Source organism: Teleopsis dalmanni, chromosome X, assembly GCF_002237135.1.
Source record: "Teleopsis dalmanni isolate 2A chromosome X, ASM223713v2, whole genome shotgun sequence".
In the NCBI taxonomy this organism is placed as follows: domain Eukaryota; kingdom Metazoa; phylum Arthropoda; class Insecta; order Diptera; family Diopsidae; genus Teleopsis; species Teleopsis dalmanni.
Window position 1 is genome coordinate 35,627,442 of NC_051848.1, and position 10,326 is coordinate 35,637,767.

Here is a 10,326-nt window from a genome sequence, read left to right on the forward strand (position 1 = left end):
TTTGAATCCTATGTTCTGTTTTTGGGGTTACTGTAACAATGTTGTTTATCGTGGGTACCAGTCATGAAGGTTTAAGTTTACAGTACTCTATAAATACATGTATCAAGCTAAATCGCCGATTAACGGCCCATTGAAAATTTTAATGAATTTTCTCCGGTTCTAATGAAATTATATGTTTTACACATAACTTCCTCCTTGGTAAGGAGCGAGGCCTAACAATACCTCTGCTGATCTTTGGGTTTCAGCACCCAGTGGTGAATACGCAAATCCACTCGAATGAATGATAAACAAATACCAAACATGCTTCCCGTGAGTCGTAACCGCAACCACTACGAATGTGGCTTTCTGGCACGATTAGTGGTGACAAGACATACTAATCTCTTTTTGGGATAATAGTATATCTCTGTATAGTATTTCTTTTGATGTTGAGAATTTAAATTGTGTGTCATAATAAGTTTCAATTTACATACTCTTACAAACTGTCTGAGTTTTAATTGGTAGTTCCTAGTGTACAAAATTATATTATTTTACCGTCGCTTCAGGTTCGCTTATAATGTTTCTGATACTAAATATCTTGCTTATTCCTCATGTACTCTATAAATGTGAACTGCCAGGTTATTAAATATGTTCAGTTTTGTTTGCAAAACTCTAATAACTTCAACTCTGTGTGCATTTTAAATGAAATGTCAGAGCACATTTGTTGCGCATTCACAGTGCATACAACGTTTACTTCACCAGAATGTGTTTACCTCCACAAAGTGCTTGTAAGAACAGCAATTAAAACGCAGTATTTCCTTGAGCCTGCTGACAACCTTCTATTTCTTTGCCGTAAATAATATACATAAATAATATTTGTGGTATGCATCCTTGTGAGACACTTAACCCACAGACTACTACTGTGTTATTGTTGCAGTGCTTTCTCTCAGTAAAAACTTTTCAATGACTTTGGCCTCACTCAGTCATATGATTATTTTTGTCGGCTGGAAGGCATATGTAAAAATATTTGCTTAACTTGCAATCGTTAGATTAAAGTTTGCCATATAACTTTAACCCTGAACTAAGAAGTTAAAAGTTGAAGGGAATTTGTTTGTATGAGTTTTCTGAAAGAATAGCCTGCATATATTTGAGGACTCCTCATAAACACTGTATACTGAGTACGGCACTTTTGAATTGCTGCTCTTAACCCAACTAACATAATGTAGTCTCAAGACAACTGTGCCACTTTTGGCTGGCATTTACATATTTGTCGAAGTAACGCACCAAATATTTTTATAAACCCAACTACCCCTAATGCCACATCATTGAACTTCCGTCTTTACATGTATGCCCACAACACTTAACATATTTTTTTCATATTAAATGTTTTCCTTTTAGTTTACTTATTTTTGTTTTTCTCTTTACCACAAAATAAATAGAATCTGATGACTCCCCGGGGGTTTATTTGCGTGACGACTTTCTTGGTGGTCCAACGGAATTGCGCGCTCCAACAGCTGAACGTGCTGCACTGTTTTTAGACGCTGCGCTTGCCGGTCGACCGCAAGGTGGGCTGGAACCGGCTATGATATTCACTTTGCATGTCTACCAGTACAGTTTATCGCGCAAAGGTGGTGGTAAGTATCGACCCTAGCCTCAAGTGTCAACAGCGCTTGACATTTAATTGCTGAAAAGCGTAAATAATTGCTAAAACATACTTCGCAAATTTATTACATATATTTTTTTCTTTTTTTATTATTTCCCTTTCACATTTAACTGTCAACCTGAACATAAATACAAACACGTACAACAGTGGCTGGTGGACGTAGTCGTTTACATCTCATTGATTTGGGTGGTTGTGCCAACCGTAGTGGTGGTCTTCCATTATCTGGTATTGGTAATATACTACTTGCCATATTAAGTGGCCAGCGACATCCACCGAACAAAGACCATCCTTTGACACCTTTGCTGAAAGACTGCCTGGCACCATTGACATGCCACGTCGCCATAATGGCACATGTCACACACCTACAGGTAAGCTCCCATAATGCATAAATGTGTGTGATTGAGCATTATGCACCCAAAACAAAAAGGCGACTACATGGTAGCAATCATGTCCAAGTATTCATTTAGTGTCTGAAATGGAGACACAATAAGCCTTTTGTATATTAAAACAATGCAAAATATGTGCCCAAAGTTACGATTTATGTCCATACACTAATTGCTCGGACGGTACATAAATATGCAGCATCAATAATTGTCCACACACTTGCATATGACTAATTACCTGCATTTCTCTTTGTTTTCTTTGTCTTTAGTCGCACACGGATGCACTTACGACAATCCAATTAGCCTCACGTATACATCGCATGCGTAGGCGAAAGCATCGATTTCCCATGCCAAGCGATAAGACTGTGCTGGCGGCCGGCGTAAATGGTGGTAAGTATTTTGTAAAAAGAAGAGATGAATGTCCAAATCACAACGATTAATGCAACCACTCATGTGTGTATTATCTGTTGTTTTCTTTGTTTATATTTTGCTGCTTCAGGACATCAATCCACTGGCTCATCTGCTGGTTCTGGTGCAGATCCATCAAGTTCAGAGCTTTCGGCTGACACAGTCATTTATATGGGACCAAGTGACGATGCGACAGATGGCGAACATCCGCCTGTGTATTTACCCTCCTTAAGCAGTGCCGATAATCGAGGTGTTATGAGTAAAGCACTAAAAGGTTCTGGTCTTGAAAAGCAACAGCCACAAACAAAAATTCCAAGCTCTGCCAAGAAAGCAGTAGCCAATCAGAAAGGTAAGAGAAAGTAAATTTTGATGCCCAATCAATTAAATTACATGAAGGTGTATCGATATGTAAAAATTAATTTGTTTTAAATTGATGACAAAAAAAAAAATTAAAAACTCTCGAAGTAATTCACAAGCTACCTTAATACTAAATTAAATATGCAATCCTCAAATGGTGCTGAATTGCTTATTGACTTTTTATACATATACCATAATTATATTTTGTACGCGAAATGAATTCATAAAAGAAATGTATTTTTTAGCACCACTTAGCCCAGTTGTCACTAGTCGAACTGGCAGTTTAAAGCGTGGCCATGCCAACAGCCCTACACCTCAGCAATCAGTGCAGCAACAGTCAACACAGCAGTCCACTATACCCAGTGAAACACAATTTTATTCGCCTGTTCACAGTCTGAAATCATTACCGCATTCGGCGTCCTCACCAAAAATAGTCGCTGGTAGCTTACGGCATCCTAACATGGCCATGGTTTGCTCCAAAGGGTCCAACGTGCCCTCCCCTAAGGGTTCGCCGTTGAGACGTCCTGGTGTTGGTGGTCTCACAGCAAGTGAACAAATGGATTGTCCTGGCAGTCCAATGAGAAAAATAACCGAAGAGCAATGGATCGATGGACCGAGAGTATCACGCGCAAAAGTAGCCGAAGCACGGCATTTGTTGCGTGAAGTTAATCACGTTAAACAATGTGAAACATGGATCGATGGACCGAAATCACAATCAAGTCGTTCGCTCACCGCAGGCAACTTACCTGCTGCACCATCACAAGTACAGGGTTATGGTTTTATGGACTCACATAAAAAAACCATGATACGACAATGGGTAGAAAACCAAACAACGCAGGTTTTTCAAACCACTTCCGCTGCCTCATCACCAACACATACAAATCGCGACCAACAAGCACAACATTTACGTAGTATAACCTATCACATGTCACAGCTAAAACAGAAGTCATTAGATGCCACCGAAGATATTTATGCTATAAGCACTCGTCAGCAGCAACATCTTCAACAATTGGCAACTGTTGACCAACAGTCATTGCGTAGCAGTCAACTGGAATTGGTACAGTCACTTAGTGCTGGCCTGACTACAGCTGTTAGTGTCACAAATGCTTCGGCCCCTGCCGAAATACGTGGCGCAACACAGTATCGACAGTCTTCCCTGCCACAACCAACAACAAGTCACAGCTATGCAAGAGACGAGACTGATTTGCATTCAACGCATTCGGTATACTCACACGCTTCATTTGGTATAAATGCATCATGTCCTATACAACAACAAGCAGCTAGTGCAGTAGCAGCCGATGGCGGACCAAATAGCGAACGACAACAAGACTGTGATGAAGATCAAGATAGTGGTCCGTCGGAAGTGCCGCCAGCATTGCCACTTATCGAACCATTAGGTTCGCGTGAAATTTCGCACGAAAGTCTGCACCGGATTTTATCACGGCATGTATCACGTGAATCACTCTATCAACAACAACAGCAACAACACCACCAACATCAACTGGAGTTGCGACGCAAAGAGCACAATACATCACGACAATCCTTGCATCATTTTTCGCAACACAGTCTGGGTATGTCGGACTGTGGATTACAGGTCACAGAGGAGGAGATTGCGCGAACAATGGCTGGGTAAGTAGATTGACAAATGCAAACAATATATTGTAGTATATAATATTAAAAAGAAAAATAAAATGAAGTCGACTTTTAATTTAATTAATTTGTATTCTCCTTCATACTCCTCTTCAATAAATTTTCCTCTGTCTAATATTTTATCGTTTCTCTGCTACTTTTTATTTACAATTAGTGAGCATCCTTTGGCAGCCCTGAGTCACTGCGACAATATGTCCATTGTTTCGAGCTTTCATATGGCTGGCGATGCGTTTAGTGACTGCGCGATTGGTGAAAGAACGAGGTGAATTTTTCAAACTTTTTTTCAAATATATAAAATATTAAAGTTCTAGACATACTTAAACACAAATTTATTGTATAGTAAGGTAAATAAATTAATTCGCAACCTTCCTTAATAATAATATCGGAAGGCTACTAAATATGCTCGTTTAATTATATATTTTTATGTTTATCTTAGTTTTTTAAATTCTTATTCCTTTCTTACTAAATTCTAAGCATAATGTGTATATACCATATAAGCTATTTAGATTTTTTAATGGAAAAAACCATTTTTACTTAAGTCCACCGAAGCATTGGCATGCCCGGAAAAACGACTTTATACTGAACAATATTCAATATTTATATTGAAATCCATTCGAATCGATTTGAAATTCTTTCTTACTGCTATGCAAACAGTAAGAAGACAGTTCAGAATTATTATATATATTATTAATTATATAGATGTAAATTATATTTATTATTATTTTCACATCACTATTTTAATTCTGTAAAAAAGTGACCGATTATTAAAATTTTATATACAATAATATGTGAAGTAAAAAAAAATCCATTATTTTTGCATAAAATTCAAGGCTTATTTACCATAGTTAGAATGATCCGATTCAGGTCAAATATGCACCGTTTTGTTAGATAACTTGTTGCTAAGTCTACGTCCCTATTGGCAAAAAATTGAGACAGACGATATTCACAAGCCTCACTTGAAGCATATTTTTCACTAGAAAATCGTTCATCGTTTATAATGGACAGGAACAGATGGTAATCAGATCGTAATCAAACTCCTGTAGTTTGTGGTGTGTCATTATCGATGTATGTATGGATGCATTGTCCAAACGAAACACAATCCGTCTCCTATTGTCCAAAGCTGGTTGGGAAATTGATACCAAGCATAATCCCATTGGACTTGTGCAACGGGGCATACAGATAACTAAAGCCATTTATTGGGAAAATAATGGATTTCTATGTATTTATTGCACCTCTTATATAACAATAAATTATTATTTTTTACCTAATTCTTAAGTAGCTTTTTTAGAAAGCATTAAAGATCCGAAGTAGTCAAAGATAAGTTATATTATATATACATTATATTGAGTTACATTATTATAATTATTTTAAATCATTATACTTTATAGTTTTATAATTAATATAAAATAATTATAATCAATATATAGGCCTCATAACATATATGATTCATACTTCGATATTAAAGAATTTTGTTTTTTTCTTCTTAATATATTTCAGGAATCAATTTGATCAGCTAGCGCGTTTACGTGAGATATTCACCTCACAGCTGGCCATGGCTGAAGTGACTCCAGTTTTTCGTAGTGGCTGCGATGTGGGTAGCGTATATAGTGAACCAGCTTACCGTTTTAATACTGGGCCAGGCAGCGTTTGCAGTGAACCACCATATAGACCACCAAGTCCACGGTAAGAATTATTATTACTGTAAATATTAAACCATAATGCGCATTATCTAGGTTTAATTGAGTTTAAAAGCCATGACCACACATACTGCTTTCGAAAAAAAAACAATGAAAGATAAATAGAAAATACATTTTTCAGGAATATTTGCAAGTTTTGACAGTCAGTGTGGGACTTGAACCCAGTAAAATTACCTCTTTGGAATGAATCAAGAAAATTTCTACTACTGATTCCGTAGACACTCCTGCTAAACTTTATTCCAGTAATTAGAAGAAAGTATTAAGTTAAAGAGGTTTAGCAGGAATTAGTAGTTATAATAACCCACCGATGGGTGGGGTTATTTTGATAAATGCCTCTGATTAAAGTATAAGATCAGATATTAGGATAGATTTGGCGCATGGCTCACAAGAAGCCAGAAAGAAAGGTTCTAGGGACTGAAATGTCGCTTGTCGGGTTATGCCCGGGTGGCGTAGAGCCGGGCGAGTGTAATACTCATCGATGCAAGTAATCCGAGTTTTCTTATAAAGAACGGAATATGTTTGCAAGCTAAAAAAGTTGTTGATATATGGAAAATTAACCAAAAGAACATTTATTTATGGTTTTCATAAATCCGAAGAAGGTCTTGTTATTACACAAAAAATTAGGTCAGCATTACTGACGATTGTTCATTAACTTTTTTAATATATATTCATCACTTCTTATTGTTTAAAATATTGAAAAAAAACATTAATAATTAATTTCAGACAACCTTCACGTAGTCCAAGTCAAGGTTCGTTACCTAGCTTAAATGGTATTATGCAAATAGCCGGTATGGAACAATATGCTTCTTTGCGACATCCGGATGGTGCTTCTGATCCAAATTTGCCAAAAGTAGAAAAACCTTTTGTTCTGGAACACGAAGATATCTGTGAAGTTGATGAAAAATCAGCACTGCTGTCATCATCGAAACGTCCTTCTCTTGAAATAGAACAGGATGCAGCTGTGCTAAATCAGCTGACGACAACGCTACCAATAACAACACAAACACAACTGCCACTACTACCATTGACCAGTTCTCATGAAGCCTATGATAGTGGCCATGACTCATCCACTCCCCGCACCTCAAAACATTCTGGAATTTCTCGGCGCGCCGAGAGCGGATATCACAGCGTTGCCACTGCACGTGACAGTGATGAGAGCAGTTTTACTTCGGGTCTCTCCAAAGAGCATCACAACCGTATTACAATTAAGAAAAAGCGACAGGACAAGGGTTTATGCAATTGGTTAATGAATCCTTTCACATGCACGTATCCAGAGACTGAGGGAGAAATCAGCGATTTTTAAACTAATTAAAAAAAGAAAAAAAACTAATTGAAAGCAACAATTAAGTTTCAAGAGTACAACATCAGTACGTATTTATATATGAAACTTTTTTTGTAGTGCATAACTGACTTCCCACCAAGAATATTCGATTTTTGAGAGCAAAAATATTTTTAATAAAAATAATAAGAATTAAAAAATGCCAAATTTTTTCTTAAGCCAATGATTTCCAATGAATCAAACGGCGACTGAAATTTTATACATTAAATTAAATTATTGAAACTATTAAATTAAACAAATATTTTAACAAAATATTTATTATATTAAATAAATGGTATGCTTTTATTATATCAAAATCTGAAGGCTTTTACAGTGTGTGTGTGTGCTTTGACAAAAATTAACAGAAATCGATAGAAATCGATAGAAATCGACAGAAATCGATAGATATCAATAAAAAAATCGATCAAAATCGATCAAAATTGATAAAAATCGATAGAAAATAAGCAGAATATTGGATTATATTTTAAGATTTGCGTCGCTTACGTATAAACTAATTAAAATTAAAAAAATTATATGCCATATTTGGATATGATTATTATAATATATATATATATTAAATTATAAATAAATGGAATAATTGTTAAATGATTTTAAACTGATACTTAGTTGCAAATTTGAAAGCCGTTCTTAGTTACTGATGAGCCTTTAAAGTTTTATAAGCTTTTTACAAGTACTCAAAGCATGTTTTAGTTGAAATCTCGGAGAGAAGATAGGTCGGAGAAAAAGTTGGGAGTATGTTGGAACACTTACAAAATTATATATTGTGGCTGTATAATTTTGATTTTTTCATTTTGTAAAGTTCTTATTGTGTTTCCTTAAAATATTTAAGAAAAATTGTTTTATTGTTGAATTAGCTAAATTTAAGTAAACTTTAATTAAAAAAAAATAGCTTTACGCAAAGCTACTAACTATAAATTTAAATACTAAATACAAATTTTGTTGCCAGTTTTGCCTATTTAAACTATGTTAAATTTTAAATATATATTATTAAATAATAAAAATAATAAATAAATAGTACTAATATTAACGCTAACTATAATTTGTAATGACGTAGCTATTAACTACTGAAAATAAAAACTTATTATACTTATATGAATTATTAATATAACGATAAAAATATTATTATAATAAATAAAATTTATTACTAAATAATATATATATATATATATATATATATATAAATGGCATTGTATATTCACATGCGATATATAGGTGAATAAAATAACTTATCTTAAAGCAAATTTAAAATAGAAAAAAAAAACCAAACAGAGGAAATGTTCGCTACATATTTACAAACACAGATACATCATAAATACAATATGTATGTATGTGTATATCTCATTTAAGAAAAAGACTTCATGGGAACACTTTTTTCCAGCAAAAACTCATCAATTTCATTAATAATTCATATGGAGCGAATGCATCTTAATTTAAATTTTCCATCATTGATTGATTTTTATAAAAATAAATTTTTTTAATATAAAATAAATTTTTAATATTTTTATATGTCTTTGTGTTAATGTTTGTGGTTTTATACTTTTAAAAATTTTATATACATGCATTTCAATTTATTTAATTTTCATATAAATTTAACTTCAATTTAATTTTATATTAGTGTATAAAATATATTTAAAATATTCAAATAACTGAAATAAAAAATTTATTATAAACTCAAATAAAAATCTTTTAAAAACAAAAAAGCTAAATTTTTTATTTTCAATTAAAAAAAAATGTTTCAGAACATGAAGATACTCTGAGATAGTTTTAAAGAATAAACAATATAAAATACTACACATTCCAGGATTTGTTAATAAGGGAATCTCACACCGTCCATCGTCTAACTTCATGTCTGCATTAACTAGACTTTGACAAGATTTTTACGTGCAAATATAAATATTTATTATCATTTTTAAATATTTAAAAGAATTTAAAAATTTTAATTTTTATACCATTTTTTTATATTCGAATTTTGTCACCAAATATTTGGTTAAAGTTTAATATGTAAACAGTGCCTAATGCGAACATACATCCATTTCTACAATGTCCAAATTTTTTGGATCATTTTTTTTTAACAGAGCTTCTAAAATGTTTTGCTTGAGAGTAGAGTATAAACTAATTTTTTTGTTATATGTATTATCTTACTTTCTTTATGATATATGGCTAACGCAATATTTTTCAAAATTTTTATAAAAATATTTCAAAAATGTTAATGCTATGAAGCTAAGAATATGTATAATTGAGATATAGTTTTATCGAGAATAAAAAACGGTGGGTTTGAATAAAAGAAATAAAAAAATTAGGAGAAAAAAAATTAATTAGAAAATAAAATAGAATATAACGAAAAATGGGAGTCCGGCTTTTAACAAAACAGCGGTTTGATACCATAATTGATCTTTTGTGCTGCAGAACAGAATAGAAGAAACTAATCACGTCAAATGATTGTCAAAATAAACAAAGCAAATCTTAGTCTAATAAATTACTATTGACTCAGATCAAAGTTGGATAGGCATAAACAAAATCACTAGATATCTTAACAGTTTTCAAACAGATACGATATTCTCTATTCTCAGACAATCTTGCTACAATGGCAATACAGAGATTGATAAGCTGTTGGATAACCTGACAATAACATTAGCCCTGAGGCTAATTAATTGTTAAAAGGAAACAGCTTTTTAGAGTTATGGTTACTCGGAGTTTTATGCCAATGGCGTTATATAGTAATCTAGGTTTTTTTTTTCAAACCAAATCGACAGTAAATCGATTGACGTCAGGTTAATGCGTGTTCCAACTTTACTTGCCTGCAGTAAATACTGTATGTATCTTCCTAAAAAAATTCAGAGAAAAGAAATTTAA

At 33.4% G+C, this 10,326-nt stretch overlaps 1 protein-coding gene across 2 annotated transcripts in view; it reads left to right on the forward strand.

The window, feature by feature from the left end:
* The window catches only part of LOC119687783 (kinesin-like protein CG14535), a 118,945-nt gene extending 111,380 nt beyond the window's left edge, over positions 1 to 7,565 (forward strand). For both annotated transcript variants that reach the window (XM_038102270.1, XM_038102271.1), the window contains 8 exons: positions 1,416 to 1,610; positions 1,787 to 2,007; positions 2,292 to 2,412; positions 2,522 to 2,779; positions 3,033 to 4,416; positions 4,592 to 4,699; positions 5,935 to 6,120; positions 6,858 to 7,565. In XM_038102270.1, coding sequence (XP_037958198.1) covers positions 1,416 to 1,610; positions 1,787 to 2,007; positions 2,292 to 2,412; positions 2,522 to 2,779; positions 3,033 to 4,416; positions 4,592 to 4,699; positions 5,935 to 6,120; positions 6,858 to 7,437 — 3,053 coding nt within the window. In that variant the 3' untranslated portion in view covers positions 7,438 to 7,565. The remainder of the gene's footprint in view (positions 1 to 1,415; positions 1,611 to 1,786; positions 2,008 to 2,291; positions 2,413 to 2,521; positions 2,780 to 3,032; positions 4,417 to 4,591; positions 4,700 to 5,934; positions 6,121 to 6,857) is intronic.
* The last annotated feature ends 2,761 nt before the right edge of the window (positions 7,566 to 10,326 follow it).